This window comes from Pseudophryne corroboree, chromosome 7 (assembly GCF_028390025.1).
Source record: "Pseudophryne corroboree isolate aPseCor3 chromosome 7, aPseCor3.hap2, whole genome shotgun sequence".
NCBI lineage: Eukaryota > Metazoa > Chordata > Amphibia > Anura > Myobatrachidae > Pseudophryne > Pseudophryne corroboree.
Genome location: NC_086450.1, coordinates 2,292,742 through 2,314,417, shown reverse-complemented (window position 1 = coordinate 2,314,417; position 21,676 = coordinate 2,292,742). Strand labels below are relative to the sequence as shown.

The following is a 21,676-nucleotide window of genomic DNA, read 5'->3' as shown; positions in this document are numbered from 1 at the left end:
CTATATACATATCTCTGTAATTGCTTGTTGTAAATTAAATTATTTCAGCATTTTTTCATAGACTCAAAAGTCATGCATCATCTTATTCTCTTAATGGTTGTCTTATGTATATTCTTTTATAGTGCATCCAGAAAGTATTCACAACGCTTCACTTTTTCTACATTTTGTTATGTTACAGCCTTATTCCAAAATGGAATAAATTCATTTTTTTCCCTCAAAATTCTACACACAATACCCCATAATGACAACGTGAAAAAAGTTTTAAGAGATTTTTGCAAATTTATTAAAAATAAACAACGAAGAAATCACATGTACAGAAGTATTCACAGTCTTTGCCATGAAGCTCAAAATTGAGCTCAGGTGTGTCCTGTTTCCACTGATCATCCTTGAGATGTTCCTACAGCTTAATTGGAGTCCACCTGTGGTAAATTCAGTTGATTGGACATGATTTGGAAAGGCACACACCTGTCTATATAAGGTCCCACACTTGACAGTGCATGCCTGAGCACTGTCACGATCCGGGTATCTGGACGCCATTTCTTACCCATCAGATGCCTCCTAAGGCTGGCTCAGCGCTCCAGGACCGGATTCCATCTGTTATCCTGATGTGTACATTCCTGTATCCTCTCCTGTCACTCTGGGACGCTGTCACAGTAAACGCCATATTACACCTGGCATGGCGTCTCCCGCGGCCTCCGCCGCCGTCCCTGAACTTCTGCATGCAGAGTGTCTGAGTGGCGATTACGTCAGCCGCGGCCTCCGCTGTGTCCGCGTGGTTGGATGTGCATCTGTCAGCCTGGCGCCTCCTGTCTCCGGTGGCCGGCGCCGCCATTACTGTTTTCATTACCACATGGATTACAAACCAAACTTCCCTCCAAGTGTCTGCATGGGCGCAGCCATCTTGGATTCTGTCAGCTGATCATTTCCACCAATCTGTTCTCAGTATTGATAATCTGCATAATTGCCTAGCCAATCCCTTCCTTGCTGCAGGTATAAATACACTGTGCCTGAGCAAGGAAGGCGTCAGTGCTTTGGTTGTCAAACCTAGTTCCTGTCTGTCTCTCTCCTGTGATTGTCTTCCAGGTTCCAGCTCCTGTCTCAAGACTTCCACCATAGAGACCCGCACCAGCATTCCACCTGCGGTGTAGCCTGACTCTCCAATCCATTGTGGATTCATCTGTTTCCAGCTACAACATTACCTGCTTCCAGCTCAGCTTCCAGCAGAGTACAGCTTCCCTTAAAGGGCCGATGTCCTTTCTACACTTTACCACTCTCCACCGGTATTATTATTTCTCCGCTCTCAAGTTCTACATTTCAGTTCATATTTCATCGCTCCCAAGTTCATTTATTATTTAACTGGTTCCAGCCAGTATCCACTCCGTGCTAACAACAGTCTGGTTCCAGCCAGTATCCACAGCAGCTGTTTTATCTTCAGCAACCCAGCTTTTCCTGGAACACCAGCTGGCACAATCCTGGGTTATCTCCATTGCTACAGTCGGGCCTGGTAAGGACTTTCCATCTAGAAGATCATAAGAACTATCTCACACTACCAGTGCCCTGTGGCTCCTGCCATCCTGTAGTACCCAGGAACTGTATTTATTCTTTGCTGACTTTTACGTTTTCTTTTACTGCTGCTGTGTTGCGGAGTTGTCATAATAAACATCATTGACTTTTATCCAAGTTGTCGTGGTCACGCCTTCGGGCAGTTATTATTCATGTTACTTACATGTCCAGGGGTCTGATACAACCTCCCAGGTTCCGGTACATCTCAGCCCCTACAACTGAGGCTGCCTCCCGTCAGCTCAGGCCCTCAGTTGTGACAGTAAGCACTGACCATATGAATCCAGCCGGAGACCAGGATCAAGCGGCCAGGCCGATGCAAGAACTGGCAGCCCGACTAGAACATCAGGAGGCTGCACAGGGCCACATCATCCGCTGTCTCCAGGATCTCTCTACTCGGCTGGATGGGATTCAGACAACTCTCCGTGGATCAGGCGCGTCTGGTGCGTCAACCACAGTGACTCCAGCTATAACCCCACCCACCTTACCCATTTCTGCTCCACGTCTTCATCTTCCAACGCCAGCAAAATTTGACGGATCTCCAAGATTCTGCAGGGGATTTCTCAACCAGTGTGAGATTCAGTTTGAGCTATAACCTGGCAATTTTCCCAGTGACCGTACAAAAATTGCCTACATTATTTCTCTTCTCAGTGGCTCAGCCCTTGATTGGGCATCACCGTTATGGGAGAGGTCCGACACCCTGCTATCTTCCTACACTGCCTTCGTGTCAACATTCAGGCGCATCTTCGACGAGCCAGGCCGGGTAACCTCAGCTTCATCCGAGATTCTCCGTTTACGCCAGGGGTCACGTACTGTAGGACAATATCTGATACAGTTCCAGATCCTGGCATCCGAACTGGCATGGAACGACGAGGCCCTGTATGCTGCATTCTGGCATGGCTTATCTGAGCGTATTAAAGATGAGTTAGCTACCAGAGACTTACCTTCTAAGTTAGATGAGCTAATCTCACTCTGCACGAAAGTTGATTTACGTTTCAGAGAGAGAGCAACTGAGCGTGGAAGATCATCTGCTCCAAAACCTTCTGCTCCTCCTCCTCGTCAACTGTCACCATCTAAAGATGAGCCCATGCAACTTGGCCGTTCCCGTTTAACTCCTGCTGAGCGCCGAAGACGTCTCTCCGAGTTTCTCTGTCTCTATTGTGCAGCTCCGTCTCACACCATTAATGCCTGTCCCAAACGTCCGGGAAACTCCAAATCCTAGCTCGCCAAGGAGAGGGCCGGCTAGGAGTAATGATCTCCTCTCCATCTCCTCAAGATTGTAATCTCCCAGTCTCGCTTGAAGTTGCTCAACGTTATCGGAACGTCATTGCCCTCCTTGATTCCGGAGCAGCTGGGAACTTTATTACCGAAGCCTATGTTAAACGGTGGTCCCTACCCACCGAGAGACTTCCTTCGTCCATTTCTTTAACTGCCGTGGATGGCAGCAAAATTTTTGATGCAGTTATTTCTTTAAGGACTCTACCAGTTCGTCTGAGAGTGGGAGTTCTTCATTCCGAACTTATTTCTTTTTTAGTGATTCCAAGAGCCACACATCCTGTGGTCCTGGGCCTTCCATGGCTCCGTCTTCACAATCCTACAATTGATTGGACGACTACGCAAATCCTGGCATGGGGTTCCTCCTGTGCTGAGACATGTTTGTTTAAAGTATTGCCTGTCTGTTCTTCCTCCCCCAGGTCGTCTGATGTTCCACCTCCTCCATATCAAGATTTCACGGATGTGTTCAGTAAAGCTTCTGCTGATATCCTTCCTCCTCATAGAGAATGGGACTGTCCGATTGATCTCGTTCCAGGGAAGGTTCCACCTCGAGGCCGAACTTATCCGTTGTCTCTGCCTGAGACGCATTCTATGGAGGAATATATTAAAGAGAACCTAGCAAAGGGGTTCATTCGACCTTCTTCTTCTCCAGCCGGCGCAGGCTTCTTTTTTGTAAAAAAGAAAGATGGTGGTCTGCGGCCGTGCATCGACTACAGAGGTTTGAACGACATTACCATCAAGAACCGTTATCCTTTACCCCTGATTACTGAGCTCTTTGACAGAGTTAGCGGAGCTACCATCTTTACAAAGCTGGACTTGCGAGGTGCATACAATCTCATCCGGATCCGTGAGGGTGACGAGTGGAAGACCGCCTTTAACACCCGTGACGGACATTATGAGTACCTCGTCATGCCCTTCGGATTGAGCAATGCTCCAGCTGTCTTCCAGCATTTTGTCAATGAGATCTTCAGAGACATTCTATACCGTCATGTCGTGGTCTATCTAGACGATATCCTCATTTTTGCCAACGATTTAGAGGAACATCGTTTTTGGGTTAAAGAGGTTCTGTCCCGTCTCCGTGTCAATCATCTCTATTGCAAATTAGAAAAATGCGTCTTTGAAGTCAAGTCCATTCCGTTTCTAGGGTACATTGTGTCCGGTTCCGGACTAGAGATGGATCCTGAGAAACTACAAGCAATCCAAAATTGGCCGGTACCCTTAACCCTCAAAGGGGTCCAGAGGTTCTTAGGGTTCGCCAACTATTACCGAAAGTTTATACGAGACTTTTCCACCATTGTGGCGCCTATTACTACTTTCACTAAGAAGGGTGCTAACCCGTCCAAGTGGTCTGAAGAAGCCATGCAAGCATTTAATCTTTTAAAACAAAGGTTCATCTCTGCGCCTGTTCTGAAACAGCCTGACATCGACTCTCCTTTCATCTTAGAGGTGGATGCCTCCTCCGTTGGAGTAGGAGCAGTGTTATCTCAGAGGGCTAAAGATGGCCATTTACACCCTTGCAGTTTCTTCTCCCGGAAGTTCTCCCCAGCTGAGCGCAACTATGCCATTGGCGACCAGGAGTTGCTAGCCATCAAGCTCGCTCTAGAAGAGTGGAGGTATCTGTTGGAGGGAGCTTCTCATTCAATCACCATACTTACAGACCACAAGAACCTTTTATACCTGAAGGGCGCACAATGTCTCAACCCTCGTCAGGCCAGATGGGCACTTTTCTTTTCCAGGTTCGACTTTAAACTCCAGTTCTGTCCGGGCTCTCAGAATCGCAAGGCCGATGCCCTTTCCCGCTCATGGGAGCAAGAAAATGAGTCAGAGTCTTCAGACAAGCATCCTATTATAAATCCGTTGGCATTCTCCACGGTAGGGATGGACTCTACGCCCCCATCAGGGAAAAGTTTTGTGAAGCCGATGCTAAGGAAGAAGCTCATGCATTGGGCTCATGCTTCCCGTTTTGCCGGACATACAGGTATCCAAAAAACCCTAGAGTTTATCTCTAGGTCCTATTGGTGGCCAACTCTGAAAAAGGACGTCTTGGAGTTTATTGCATCTTGCCCAAAGTGTGCCCAACATAAAGTATCCCGCCAGTCGCCTGCGGGGCAACTGGTTCCACTATCCGTTCCCCGTCGACCATGGACCCACTTGTCAATGGATTTCATTACAGACTTACCCATGTGCAACAAGTTCAATACCATCTGGGTGGTAGTTGACCGGTTCACCAAGATGGCACACTTCATTCCTCTCACCGGTCTTCCGTCAGCTTCCAAGTTGGCTCAAGTATTCATACAAGAGATCTTCCGACTCCACGGTCTTCCTGAAGAAATTATCTCAGATCGAGGAGTTCAATTCACAGCCAAATTCTGGCGAAGTTTATGTCAAGTCCTCCAAGTCAAGCTAAAGTTTTCCACGGCTTACCATCCTCAGACCAATGGTCAAACCGAGAGGGTGAATCAGGACTTGGAGGCCTTCCTCCGCATCTATGTGTCCTCCTCTCAAGATGACTGGGTTCAATTACTTCCCTGGGCCGAGTTCTGTCATAACAACCAGTATCATTCTTCATCTGCTTCAACACCATTCTTCACTAACTTTGGATTCCACCCTAAAGTCCCTGAGTTCCAACCGCTTCCAGCAACTTCTGTCCCCGCAGTGGATATCACCTTGCATCAGTTTGCCAATATCTGGAAGAGCGTACGATCAGCTCTGCTCAAGGCATCGTTCAGGTACAAGAAGTTTGCGGATAAGAAGCGTCGAGCAGTTCCTGCTCTCAAGGTGGGTGATCGGGTATGGTTATCCACAAAGAATTTGAGGTTAAGAGTTCCCAGTATGAAGTTTGCACCTCGCTATATCGGTCCTTTCAAGATTGAACAAGTCATCAATCCTGTTGCTTACAGACTCCAGTTGCCTCCCTTCTTAAAAATACCCAGGACATTCCATGTTTCCCTGTTGAAACCGCTGATCTTGAATCGGTTTCATTCCTCACTTCCTCCAACTCCGAAAGTCCAAACTCAACGAGGCGTTGAGTATGAAGTGGCCAAGATCCTGGACTCACGTCACCGTTACGGTCAACTACAATATCTTATTGACTGGAAAGGTTATGGTCCTGAGGAACGTTCATGGACCAATGCTTCTGATGTCCATGCTCCTGCCTTGGTCCGGAGATTCCATTCCAAGTTTCCTCAAAAGCCAAAGAAGTGTCCTGGGGCCACTCCTAAAGGGGGGGGTGCTGTCACGATCCGGGTATCTGGACGCCATTTCTTACCCATCAGATGCCTCCTAAGGCTGGCTCAGCGCTCCAGGACCGGATTCCATCTGTTATCCTGATGTGTACATTCCTGTATCCTCTCCTGTCACTCTGGGACGCTGTCACAGTAAACGCCATATTACACCTGGCATGGCGTCTCCCGCGGCCTCCGCCGCCGTCCCTGAACTTCTGCACGCAGAGTGTCTGAGTGGCGATTACGTCAGCCGCGGCCTCCGCTGTGTCCGCGTGGTTGGATGTGCATCTGTCAGCCTGGCGCCTCCTGTCTCCGGTGGCCGGCGCCGCCATTACTGTTTTCATTACCACATGGATTACAAACCAAACTTCCCTCCAAGTGTCTGCATGGGCGCAGCCATCTTGGATTCTGTCAGCTGATCATTTCCACCAATCTGTTCTCAGTATTGATAATCTGCATAATTGCCTAGCCAATCCCTTCCTTGCTGCAGGTATAAATACACTGTGCCTGAGCAAGGAAGGCGTCAGTGCTTTGGTTGTCAAACCTAGTTCCTGTCTGTCTCTCTCCTGTGATTGTCTTCCAGGTTCCAGCTCCTGTCTCAAGACTTCCACCATAGAGACCCGCACCAGCATTCCACCTGCGGTGTAGCCTGACTCTCCAATCCATTGTGGATTCATCTGTTTCCAGCTACAACATTACCTGCTTCCAGCTCAGCTTCCAGCAGAGTACAGCTTCCCTTAAAGGGCCGGTGTCCTTTCTACACTTTACCACTCTCCACCGGTATTATTATTTCTCCGCTCTCAAGTTCTACATTTCAGTTCATATTTCATCGCTCGCAAGTTCATTTATTATTTAACTGGTTCCAGCCAGTATCCACTCCGTGCTAACAACAGTCTGGTTCCAGCCAGTATCCACAGCAGCTGTTTTATCTTCAGCAACCCAGCTTTTCCTGGAACACCAGCTGGCACAATCCTGGGTTATCTCCATTGCTACAGTCGGGCCTGGTAAGGACTTTCCATCTAGAAGATCATAAGAACTATCTCACACTACCAGTGCCCTGTGGCTCCTGCCATCCTGTAGTACCCAGGAACTGTATTTATTCTTTGCTGACTTTTACGTTTTCTTTTACTGCTGCTGTGTTGCGGAGTTGTCATAATAAACATCATTGACTTTTATCCAAGTTGTCGTGGTCACGCCTTCGGGCAGTTATTATTCATGCTACTTACATGTCCAGGGGTCTGATACAACCTCCCAGGTTCCGGTACATCTCAGCCCCTACAACTGAGGCTGCCTCCCGTCAGCTCAGGCCCTCAGTTGTGACAAGCACAAACCAAGCATGAAGTCAAAGGAATTGTCTGTAGACCTCTGAGGCAGGATTGTCTGGAGGCACAAATCTGCGGAAGGGTACAGAAAAATATCTGCTGCTTTGAAGGTCCCAATGAGCACAGTGGCCTCCATCATCCGTAAATGGAAGAAGTTCGGAACCACCAGGTACTCTTCCTAAAGCTGGCCGTCCGTCTAAACTGAGCAATCGGGGGAGAAGGGCCCTAGTCAGGGAGGTGACCAAGAACCCGATGGTCACTCTGTCAGAGCTACAGCAGTCCTCTGTGGAGAGAGGAGAACCTTCCAGAAGGACAACTATCTCTGCAGCAATCCACCAATCAGACCTGTATGGTAGAGTGGCCAGACGGAAGCCACTGAGTAAAAAGCACATGGTAGCCAGCCTGCAGTTTACCAGAATGCAACTGAAGGACTCTAAGACCATGAGAAACAAAATTCTCTGGTCTAATGAGATTAAGATTTAACTCTTTGGCGTGAATGCCAGGCGTCATGTTTGGAGGAAACCAGGCACCGCTCATCACCAGGCCAATACCATCCCTACAGTGAAGAATGGTGGTGGCAGCATCATGCTGTGGGGATGTTTTCCAACGGCAGGAACTGGGAGACTAGTCAGGATAGAGGGAAAGATGAATGCAGCAATGTACAGAGACATTCTGGATAAAAACCTGCTCCAGAGCGCTCTTGACCTCAGACTGGGGCGACGGTTCATCTTTCAGCAGGACAACGACCCTAAGCACACAGCCAAGATATCAAAGGAGTGGCTTCAGGACAGCTCTGTGAATGTCCTTGAGTGGCCCAGCCAGAGCCCAGACTTGAATCCGACTGAACACCTCTGGAGAGATCTGAAAATGGCTGTGCACCGACGCTTCCCATCCAACCTGATGGAGCTTGAGAGGTGCTGCAAAGAGGAATGGGCGAAACTGCCCAAAGATAGGTGTGCCAAGCTTGTGGCATCATATTCAAAAAGATTTGAGGCTGTAATTGCTGCCAAAGGTGCATCAACAAAGTACTGAGCAAAGGCTGTGAATACTTATGTACATGTGATTTCATTGTTTTTTATTTTTAATAAATTTGCAAAAATCTAAAAAAAAATTTTTCACGTTGTCATTATGGGGTGTTGTGTGTAGAATTTTGAGGGGGAAAAAATTAATTTATTCCAGTTTGGAATAAGGCTGTAACATAACAAAATGTGGAAAAAGTGAAGCGCTGTGAATACTTTCCGGAGGCACTGTATATATGGACTTTAAGAAATAAGTAAATAGGAATATAGAAACACCCTGTAGTACATTATATGTAATAAATACCCTAAAACACACTAATAGCTAACATTATACAATAATGGCATGTATAGCGCTACTCAGTGTCGTCTTCATGCTGAGCAGATAACAAGTACAGAAATCAGGACCTGACATTGGGCTGCTGCAGTAAAAAGATATATCACACAAATTGCAAGGTCTGCCCATTCTCCTGTTGTCACAGGGCCTGCAGGAGGCGCTACTGCCGTACAGCCAGAGGGACACGCGCAGGCTGCTTCTCCTCAGCAAGAACTGTAAGATCCTCTTCCTTAAAAAGATGAAGTTTGATGAATTTTGTGATGGCAAAACACTACAAAATCTCCAACAATATCAAAAGAGCTACCCCAGGTAAGTACCAGGTAAGTAGATAAGACATGACAACAAGAATAAACAATGTAAGTCATTTTATATGTTGGTTCATCCAGAGCCATATGGGGGACCTGCAAAAGGGCCTCCCTATTGTATGAGATTACAAGCAAAGTGAGAGAGCAAGTGCTGTAGTATCGCACTGTTACTGAATGTGATGTCATCGCTGTAGTATCCTAGTATTACTGAATGTGATGTCATCGCTGTAGTATCCCACTATTACTGAATGTGATGTCATCGCTGTAGTATCCTACTATTACTGAATGTGATGTCATCGCTGTAGTATCCCACTATTACTGAATGTGATGTCATCGCTGTAGTATCCTAGTATTACTGAATGTGATGTCATCGCTGTAGTATCCTACTGTTACTGAATGTGATGTCATCGCTGTAGTAGCCTACTGTTATTGAATGTGATGTCACCGCTGTAGTATTCCACTGTTACTGAATGTGATGTCACCGCTGTAGTATCCTCTGTTACCTAATGTGATGTCACCTCTGTAGTATCCTACTGTTACTGAATGTGATGTCATCGCTGTAGTATCCTCTGTTACCTAATGTGATGTCACCTCTGTAGTATCCTACTGTTACTGAATGTGATGTCATCGCTGTAGTATCCTAGTATTACTGAATGTGATGTCATCGCTGTAGTATCCCACTGTTACTGAATGTGATGTCACCGCTGTAGTATCCTACTATTACTGAATGTGATGTCATCGCTGTAGTATCCCACTGTTACTGAATGTGATGTCACCGCTGTAGTATCCCACTGTTACTGAATGTGATGTCATCGCTGTAGTATCCTAGTATTACTGAATGTGATGTCATCGCTGTAGTATCCCACTGTTACTGAATGTGATGTCACCGCTGTAGTATCCTACTGTTACCTAATGTGATGTCACCGCTGTAGTATCCTACTGTTACTGAATGTGATGTCACTGCTGTAGTATCCTACTGTTATTGAATGTGATGTCACCGCTGTAGTATCCCACTGTTACTGAATGTGATGTCATCGCTGTAGTATCCCACTGTTACTGAATGTGATGTCACCGCTGTAGTATCCCACTGTTACTGAATGTGATGTCACCGCTGTAGTATCCTATTATTACTGAATGTGATGTCACCGCTGTAGTATCCTACTGTTACTGAATGTGATGTCATTGCTGTAGTATCCTACTGTTACTGAATGTGATGTCACCGCTGTAATATCCCACTGTTACTGAATGTGATGTCACCGCTGTAGTATCCTACTGTTACTGAATGTGATGTCACCACTGTAGTATCCTACTGTTACTGAATGTGATGTCATCGCTGTAGTATCCCACTGTTACTGAATGTGATGTCACCACTGTAGTATCCTATTATTACTGAATGTGATGTCACCGCTGTAGTATCCCACTATTACTGAATGTGATGTCATCGCTGTAGTATCCCACTGTTACTGAATGTGATGTCACCGCTGTAGTATCCTACTGTTACTGAATGTGATGTCACCACTGTAGTATCCTACTGTTACTGAATGTGATGTCACCGCTGTAGTATCCTACTGTTACTGAATGTGATGTCACCGCTGTAGTATCCTACTGTTACTGAATGTGATGTCACCGCTGTAGTATCCTACTGTTACTGAATGTGATGTCACCGCTGTAGTATCCCACTATTACTGAATGTGATGTCATCGCTGTAGTATCCCACTGTTACTGAATGTGATGTCACCACTGTAGTATCCTACTGTTACTGAATGTGATGTCACCGCTGTAGTATCCTACTGTTACTGAATGTGATGTCACCGCTGTAGTATCCTACTGTTACTGAATGTGATGTCACCGCTGTAGTATCCTACTGTTACTGAATGTGATGTCACCGCTGTAGTATCCCACTATTACTGAATGTGATGTCATCGCTGTAGTATCCCACTATTACTGAATGTGATGTCATCGCTGTAGTATCCTACTGTTACTGAATGTGATGTCACCGCTGTAGTATCCTACTGTTACTGAATGTGATGTCACCGCTGTAGTATCCTACTGTTACTGAATGTGATGTCACCGCTGTAGTATCCTACTGTTACTGAATGTGATGTCACCGCTGTAGTATCCTACTGTTACTGAATGTGATGTCACCGCTGTAGTATCCCACTATTACTGAATGTGATGTCATCGCTGTAGTATCCTACTGTTACTGAATGTGATGTCACCGCTGTAGTATCCTACTGTTACTGAATGTGATGTCACCACTGTAGTATCCTACTGTTCCTGAATGTGATGTCACCGCTGTAGTATCCCACTGTTACTGAATGTGATGTCACCGCTGTAGTATCCTACTGTTACTGAATGTGATGTCACCGCTGTAGTATCCCACTGTTACTGAATGTGATGTCACCGCTGTAGTATCCTACTGTTACTGAATGTGATGTCACCGCTGTAGTATCCTACTGTTCCTGAATGTGATGTCACCGCTGTAGTATCCTACTGTTACTGAATGTGATGTCACCGCTGTAGTATCCTACTGTTACTGAATGTGATGTCACCGCTGTAGTATCCTACTGTTACTGAATGTGATGTCACCGCTGTAGTATCCTACTGTTACTGAATGTGATGTCACCGCTGTAGTATCCCACTATTACTGAATGTGATGTCACCGCTGTAATATCCTACTGTTACTTAATGTGATGTCACCGCTGTAGTATCCTACTGTTACTGAATGTGATGTCACCGCTGTAATATCCCACTGTTACTGAATGTGATGTCACCGCTGTAGTATCCCACTGTTACTGAGTGTGATGTCACCGCTGTAGTATCCCACTGTTACTGAATGTGATGTCACCGCTGTAGTATCCCACTGTTACTGAGTGTGATGTCACCGCTGTAGTATCCTACTGTTACTGAATGTGATGTCACCGCTGTAGTATCCCACTGTTACTGAATGTGATGTCACCGCTGTAGTATCCTACTGTTACTGAATGTGATGTCACCGCTATAGTATCCCACTATTACTGAATGTGATGTCACCGCTGTAGTATCCCACTGTTACTGAATGTGATGTCACCGCTGTAGTATCCCACTGTTACTGAATGTGATGTCACCGCTGTAGTATCCCACTGTTACTGAGTGTGATGTCACCGCTGTAGTATCCCACTGTTACTGAATGTGATGTCACCGCTGTAGTATCCTACTGTTCCTGAATGTGATGTCACCGCTGTAGTATCCCACTGTTACTGAATGTGATGTCACCGCTGTAGTATCCCACTGTTACTGAGTGTGATGTCACCGCTGTAGTATCCCACTGTTACTGAATGTGATGTCACCGCTGTAGTATCCTACTATTACTGAATGTGATGTCACCGCTGTAGTATCCCACTGTTACTGAATGTGATGTCACCGCTGTAGTATCCCACTGTTACTGAATGTGATGTCACCGCTGTAGTATCCTACTGTTACTGAATGTGATGTCACCGCTGTAGTATCCTACTGTTACTGAATGTGATGTCACCGCTGTAGTATCCTACTGTTACTGAATGTGATGTCACCGCTATAGTATCCCACTATTACTGAATGTGATGTCACCGCTGTAGTATCCTACTGTTACTGAATGTGATGTCACCGCTGTAGTATCCTAGTATTACTGAATGTGATGTCACCTCTGTAGTATCCTACTGTTACTGAATGTGATGTCACCGCTGTAGTATCCCACTGTTACTGAATGTGATGTCACCGGTGTAGTATCCTACTGTTACTGAATGTGATGTAACCGCTGTAGTATCCTACTGTTACTGAATGTGATGTCACCGCTGTAGTATTCCACTGTTACTGAATGTGATGTCACCGCTGTAGTATTCCACTGTTACTGAATGTGATGTCACCGCTGTAGTATCCTACTGTTACTGAATGTGATGTCACCGCTGTAGTATCCTACTGTTACTGAATGTGATGTCACCGCTGTAGTATCCCACTGTTACTGAATGTGATGTCACCGCTGTAGTATCCTACTGTTACTGAATGTGATGTCACCGCTGTAGTATCCCACTGTTACTGAATGTGATGTCACCGCTGTAGTATCCCACTGTTACTGAATGTGATGTCACCGCTGTAGTATTCCACTGTTACTGAATGTGATGTCACCGCTGTAGTATCCCACTGTTACTGAATGTGATGTCACCGCTGTAGTATCCTACTGTTACTGAATGTGATGTCACCGCTGTAGTATTCCACTGTTACTGAATGTGATGTCACCGCTGTAGTATCCTACTATTACTGAATGTGATGTCACCACTGTAGTATCCTTCTGTTACTGAATGTGATGTCACCGCTGTAGTATCCCACTATTACTGAATGTGATGTCATCGCTGTAGTATCCCACTATTACTGAATGTGATGTCATCGCTGTAGTATCCCACTGTTACTGAATGTGATGTCACCGCTGTAGTATCCTACTGTTACTGAATGTGATGTCACCACTGTAGTATCCCACTGTTACTGAATGTGATGTCACCGCTGTAGTATCCTACTGTTACTGAATGTGATGTCACCGCTGTAGTATCCCACTATTACTGAATGTGATGTCATCGCTGTAGTATCCCACTGTTACTGTATGTGATGTCACCGCTGTAGTATCCTACTATTACTGAATGTGATGTCACCGCTGTAGTATCCTACTATTACTGTATGTGATGTCACCGCTGTAGTATCCCACTGTTACTGAATGTGATGTCACCGCTGTAGTATCCTACTGTTACTGAATGTGATGTCACCACTGTAGTATCCCACTATTACTGAATGTGATGTCACCGCTGTAGTATCCTACTGTTACTGAATGTGATGTCACCACTGTAGTATCCCACTGTTACTGAATGTGATGTCACCGCTGTAGTATCCCACTGTTACTGAATGTGATGTCACCGCTGTAGTATCCTACTGTTCCTGAATGTGATGTCACCGCTGTAATATCCTACTGTTACTTAATGTGATGTCACCGCTGTAGTATCCTACTGTTACTGAATGTGATGTCACCGCTGTAGTATCCCACTGTTACTGAGTGTGATGTCACCGCTGTAGTATCCCACTGTTACTGAATGTGATGTCACCGCTGTAGTATCCCACTGTTACTGAGTGTGATGTCACCGCTGTAGTATCCTACTGTTACTGAATGTGATGTCACCGTGTAGTATCCTACTGTTACTGAATGTGATGTCACCGCTATAGTATCCCACTATTACTGAATGTGATGTCACCGCTCTAGTATCCTACTGTTACTGAATGTGATGTCACCGCTGTAGTATCCCACTATTACTGAATGTGATGTCACCGCTGTAGTATCCCACTGTTACTGAATGTGATGTCACCGCTGTAGTATCCCACTGTTACTGAATGTGATGTCACCGCTGTAGTATCCTACTGTTCCTGAATGTGATGTCACCGCTGTAGTATCCCACTATTACTGAATGTGATGTCACCGCTGTAGTATCCCACTGTTACTGAATGTGATGTCACCGCTGTAGTATCCTACTGTTACTGAATGTGATGTCACCGCTGTAGTATCCTACTGTTCCTGAATGTGATGTCACCGCTGTAGTATCCTACTGTTACTGAATGTGATGTCACCGCTGTAGTATCCTACTGTTACTGAATGTGATGTCACCGCTGTAGTATCCTACTGTTACTGAATGTGATGTCACCGCTGTAGTATCCTACTGTTACTGAATGTGATGTCACCGCTGTAGTATCCCACTATTACTGAATGTGATGTCACCGCTGTAATATCCTACTGTTACTTAATGTGATGTCACCGCTGTAGTATCCTACTGTTACTGAATGTGATGTCACCGCTGTAATATCCCACTGTTACTGAATGTGATGTCACCGCTGTAGTATCCCACTGTTACTGAGTGTGATGTCACCGCTGTAGTATCCCACTGTTACTGAATGTGATGTCACCGCTGTAGTATCCCACTGTTACTGAGTGTGATGTCACCGCTGTAGTATCCTACTGTTACTGAATGTGATGTCACCGCTGTAGTATCCCACTGTTACTGAATGTGATGTCACCGCTGTAGTATCCTACTGTTACTGAATGTGATGTCACCGCTATAGTATCCCACTATTACTGAATGTGATGTCACCGCTGTAGTATCCCACTGTTACTGAATGTGATGTCACCGCTGTAGTATCCCACTGTTACTGAATGTGATGTCACCGCTGTAGTATCCCACTGTTACTGAGTGTGATGTCACCGCTGTAGTATCCCACTGTTACTGAATGTGATGTCACCGCTGTAGTATCCTACTGTTCCTGAATGTGATGTCACCGCTGTAGTATCCCACTGTTACTGAATGTGATGTCACCGCTGTAGTATCCCACTGTTACTGAGTGTGATGTCACCGCTGTAGTATCCCACTGTTACTGAATGTGATGTCACCGCTGTAGTATCCTACTATTACTGAATGTGATGTCACCGCTGTAGTATCCCACTGTTACTGAATGTGATGTCACCGCTGTAGTATCCCACTGTTACTGAATGTGATGTCACCGCTGTAGTATCCTACTGTTACTGAATGTGATGTCACCGCTGTAGTATCCTACTGTTACTGAATGTGATGTCACCGCTGTAGTATCCTACTGTTACTGAATGTGATGTCACCGCTATAGTATCCCACTATTACTGAATGTGATGTCACCGCTGTAGTATCCTACTGTTACTGAATGTGATGTCACCGGTGTAGTATCCTAGTATTACTGAATGTGATGTCACCTCTGTAGTATCCTACTGTTACTGAATGTGATGTCACCGCTGTAGTATCCCACTGTTACTGAATGTGATGTCACCGGTGTAGTATCCTACTGTTACTGAATGTGATGTAACCGCTGTAGTATCCTACTGTTACTGAATGTGATGTCACCGCTGTAGTATCCTACTGTTCCTGAATGTGATGTCACCGCTGTAGTATCCCACTGTTACTGAATGTGATGTCACCGCTGTAGTATCCTACTGTTACTGAATGTGATGTCACCGCTGTAGTATCCTACTGTTACTGAATGTGATGTCACCGCTGTAGTATCCTAATGTTACTGAATGTGATGTCACCGCTGTAGTATCCCACTATTACTGAATGTGATGTCACCGCTGTAATATCCTACTGTTACTTAATGTGATGTCACCGCTGTAGTATCCTACTGTTACTGAATGTGATGTCACCGCTGTAATATCCCACTGTTACTGAATGTGATGTCACCGCTGTAGTATCCCACTGTTACTGAGTGTGATGTCACCGCTGTAGTATCCCACTGTTACTGAATGTGATGTCACCGCTGTAGTATCCCACTGTTACTGAGTGTGATGTCACCGCTGTAGTATCCTACTGTTACTGAATGTGATGTCACCGCTGTAGTATCCCACTGTTACTGAATGTGATGTCACCGCTGTAGTATCCTACTGTTACTGAATGTGATGTCACCGCTGTAGTATCCTACTGTTACTGAATGTGATGTCACCGCTATAGTATCCCACTATTACTGAATGTGATGTCACCGCTGTAGTATCCCACTATTACTGAATGTGATGTCACCACTGTAGTATCCCACTATTACTGAATGTGATGTCACCGCTGTAGTATCCTACTGTTACTGAATGTGATGTCACCGCTGTAGTATCCCACTGTTACTGAATGTGATGTCACCGCTGTAGTATCCCACTGTTACTGAGTGTGATGTCACCGCTGTAGTATCCCACTGTTACTGAATGTGATGTCACCGCTGTAGTATCCTACTGTTCCTGAATGTGATGTCACCGCTGTAGTATCCTACTGTTACTGAATGTGATGTCACCGCTGTAGTATCCTACTGTTACTGAATGTGATGTCACCGCTGTAGTATCCTACTGTTCCTGAATGTGATGTCACCGCTGTAGTATCCTACTGTTACTGAATGTGATGTCACCGCTGTAGTATCCTACTGTTACTGAATGTGATGTCACCGCTGTAGTATCCCACTGTTACTGAGTGTGATGTCACCGCTGTAGTATCCCACTGTTACTGAATGTGATGTCACCGCTGTAGTATCCTACTGTTACTGAATGTGATGTCACCGCTGTAGTATCCCACTGTTACTGAATGTGATGTCACCGCTGTAGTATCCCACTGTTACTGAGTGTGATGTCACCGCTGTAGTATCCCACTGTTACTGAATGTGATGTCACCGCTGTAGTATCCTACTGTTACTGAATGTGATGTCACCGCTGTAGTATCCTACTGTTACTGAATGTGATGTCACCGCTATAGTATCCCACTATTACTGAATGTGATGTCACCGCTGTAGTATCCTACTGTTACTGAATGTGATGTCACCGCTGTAGTATCCTACTATTACTGAATGTGATGTCACCGGTTTAGTATCCCACTGTTACTGAATGTGATGTCACCGGTGTAGTATCCTACTGTTACTGAATGTGATGTAACCGCTGTAGTATCCTACTGTTACTGAATGTGATGTCACCGGTGTAGTATCCTACTGTTACTGAATGTGATGTCACCGCTGTAGTATCCTACTGTTACTGAATGTGATGTCACCGCTGTAGTATCCCACTGTTACTGAATGTGATGTCACCGCTGTAGTATCCTACTGTTACTGAATGTGATGTCACCGCTGTAGTATCCTACTGTTACTGAATGTGATGTCACCGGTGTAGTATCCTACTGTTACTGAATGTGATGTCACCGCTGTAGTATCCTACTATTACTGAATGTGATGTCACCGCTGTAGTATCCTACTGTTACTGAATGTGATGTCACCGGTGTAGTATCCTACTGTTACTGAATGTGATGTCACCGCTGTAGTATCCTACTGTTACTGAATGTGATGTCACCGCTGTAGTATCCTACTGTTACTGAATGTGATGTCACCGCTGTAGTATTCCACTGTTACTGAATGTGATGTAACCGCTGTAGTATCCTACTGTTACTGAATGTGATGTCACCGCTGTAGTATCCTACTGTTACTGAATGTGATGTCACCGCTGTAGTATCCCACTGTTACTGAATGTGATGTCACCGCTGTAGTATCCTACTGTTACTGAATGTGATGTCACCGCTGTAGTATCCCACTGTTACTGAATGTGATGTCACCGCTGTAGTATCCTACTGTTACTGAATGTGATGTCACCGCTGTAGTATCCTACTGTTCCTGAATGTGATGTCACCGCTGTAGTATTCCACTGTTACTGAATGTGATGTAACCGCTGTAGTATTCCACTGTTACTGAATGTGATGTAACCGCTGTAGTATTCCACTGTTACTGAATGTGATGTCACCGCTGTAGTATCCCACTGTTACTGAGTGTGATGTCACCGCTATAGTATCCCACTATTACTGAATGTGATGTCACCGCTGTAGTATCCTACTGTTACTGAATGTGATGTCACCGCTGTAGTATCCTACTATTACTGAATGTGATGTCACCGCTGTAGTATCCCACTGTTACTGAATGTGATGTCACCGCTGTAGTATCCTACTGTTACTGAATGTGATGTCACCGCTATAGTATCCCACTGTTACTGAATGTGATGTCACCGCTGTAGTATCCCACTGTTACTGAATGTGATGTCACCGCTATAGTATCCTATTATTACTGAATGTGATGTCACCGCTGTAGTATCCTACTGTTACTGAATGTGATGTCACCGCTGTAGTATCCCACTGTTACTGAATGTGATGTCACCGCTGTAGTATCCCACTGTTACTGAATGTGATGTCACCGCTGTAGTATCCTACTGTTAATGAATGTGATGTCATCGCTGTAGTATCCCACTGTTACTGAATGTGATGTCACCGCTGTAGTATCCCACTGTTACTGAATGTGATGTCACCGCTGTAGTATCCTACTGTTACTGAATGTGATGTCACCGCTATAGTATCCCACTATTACTGAATGTGATGTCACCGCTGTAGTATCCTACTGTTACTGAATGTGATGTCACCGCTATAGTATCCCACTATTACTGAATGTGATGTCACCGCTGTAGTATCCTACTATTACTGAATGTGATGTCACCGCTGTAGTATCCTACTGTTACTGAATGTGATGTCACCGCTATAGTATCCCACTATTACTGAATGTGATGTCACCGCTGTAGTATCCTTCTGTTACTGAATGTGATGTCACCGCTGTAGTATCCCACTGTTACTGAATGTGATGTCACCGCTGTAGTATCCTACTGTTACTGAATGTGATGTAACCGCTGTAGTATCCTACTGTTACTGAATGTGATGTCACCGCTGTAGTATCCTACTGTTACTGAATGTGATGTCACCGCTGTAGTATCGCACTGTTACTGAATGTGATGTCACCGCTGTAGTATTCCACTGTTACTGAATGTGATGTCACCGCTGTAGTATCCTACTGTTACTGAATGTGATGTCACCGCTGTAGTATCCTACTGTTACTGAATGTGATGTCACCGCTGTAGTATCCTACTATTACTGAATGTGATGTCACCGCTGTAGTATCCTACTGTTACTGAATGTGATGTCACCGGTGTAGTATCCTACTGTTACTGAATGTGATGTAACCGCTGTAGTATCCTACTGTTACTGAATGTGATGTCACCGGTGTAGTATCCTACTGTTACTGAATGTGATGTCACCGCTGTAGTATCCTACTGTTACTGAATGTGATGTCACCGCTGTAGTATCCTACTGTTACTGAATGTGATGTCACCGGTGTAGTATCCTACTGTTACTGAATGTGATGTAACCGCTGTAGTATCCTACTGTTACTGAATGTGATGTCACCGGTGTAGTATCCTACTGTTACTGAATGTGATGTCACCGCTGTAGTATCCTACTGTTACTGAATGTGATGTCACCGCTATAGTATCCCACTATTACTGAATGTGATGTCACCGCTGTAGTATCCTACTGTTACTGAATGTGATGTCACCGCTGTAGTATCCTACTATTACTGAATGTGATGTCACCGCTGTAGTATCCTACTGTTACTGAATGTGATGTCACCGCTGTAATATCCTACTGTTACTGAATGTGATGTCACCGGTGTAGTATCCTACTGTTACTGAATGTGATGTAACCGCTGTAGTATCCTACTGTTACTGAATGTGATGTCACCGGTGTAGTATCCTACTGTTACTGAATGTGATGTCACCGCTGTAGTATCCTACTGTTACTGAATGTGATGTCACCGCTGTAGTATCCCACTATTACTGAATGTGATGTCACCGCTGTAGTATCCTACTGTTACTTAATGTGATGTCACCGCTGTAGTATCCTACTGTTACTGAATGTGATGTCACCGCTGTAATATCCCACTGTTACTGAATGTGATGTCACCGCTGTAGTATCCCACTGTTACTGAGTGTGATGTCACCGCTGTAGTATCCCACTGTTACTGAATGTGATGTCACCGCTGTAGTATCCCACTGTTACTGAGTGTGATGTCACCGCTGTAGTATCCTACTGTTACTGAATGTGATGTCACCGCTGTAGTATCCCACTGTTACTGAATGTGATGTCACCGCTGTAGTATCCTACTGTTACTGAATGTGATGTCACCGCTGTAGTATCCTACTGTTACTGAATGTGATGTCACCGCTATAGTATCCCACTATTACTGAATGTGATGTCACCGCTGTAGTATCCCACTATTACTGAATGTGATGTCACCACTGTAGTATCCCACTATTACTGAATGTGATGTCACCGCTGTAGTATCCTACTGTTACTGAATGTGATGTCACCGCTGTAGTATCCCACTGTTACTGAATGTGATGTCACCGCTGTAGTATCCCACTGTTACTGAGTGTGATGTCACCGCTGTAGTATCCCACTGTTACTGAATGTGATGTCACCGCTGTAGTATCCTACTGTTCCTGAATGTGATGTCACCGCTGTAGTATCCTACTGTTACTGAATGTGATGTCACCGCTGTAGTATCCTACTGTTACTGAATGTGATGTCACCGCTGTAGTATCCTACTGTTCCTGAATGTGATGTCACCGCTGTAGTATCCTACTGTTACTGAATGTGATGTCACCGCTGTAGTATCCTACTGTTACTGAATGTGATGTCACCGCTGTAGTATCCCACTGTTACTGAGTGTGATGTCACCGCTGTAGTATCCCACTGTTACTGAATGTGATGTCACCGCTGTAGTATCCTACTGTTACTGAATGTGATGTCACCGCTGTAGTATCCCACTGTTACTGAATGTGATGTCACCGCTGTAGTATCCCACTGTTACTGAGTGTGATGTCACCGCTGTAGTATCCCACTGTTACTGAATGTGATGTCACCGCTGTAGTATCCTACTGTTACTGAATGTGATGTCACCGCTGTAGTATCCTACTGTTACTGAATGTGATGTCACCGCTATAGTATCCCACTATTACTGAATGTGATGTCACCGCTGTAGTATCCTACTGTTACTGAATGTGATGTCACCGCTGTAGTATCCTACTATTACTGAATGTGATGTCACCGGTTTAGTATCCCACTGTTACTGAATGTGATGTCACCGGTGTAGTATCCTACTGTTACTGAATGTGATGTAACCGCTGTAGTATCCTACTGTTACTGAATGTGATGTCACCGGTGTAGTATCCTACTGTTAC

General features: G+C 45.1%; 1 protein-coding gene across 1 annotated transcript in view; it reads left to right on the top strand.

Annotated features, from left to right (window-relative positions):
- CNBD2 (cyclic nucleotide binding domain containing 2) overlaps positions 1-21,676 on the top strand; it is a 163,188-nt gene that overhangs the window by 97,736 nt on the left and 43,776 nt on the right. Inside the window, exon 12 of the mRNA XM_063932157.1 lies at positions 8,880-9,043. Within this exon, the coding sequence (XP_063788227.1) occupies positions 8,880-9,043 (164 nt within the window). The remainder of the gene's footprint in view (positions 1-8,879; positions 9,044-21,676) is intronic.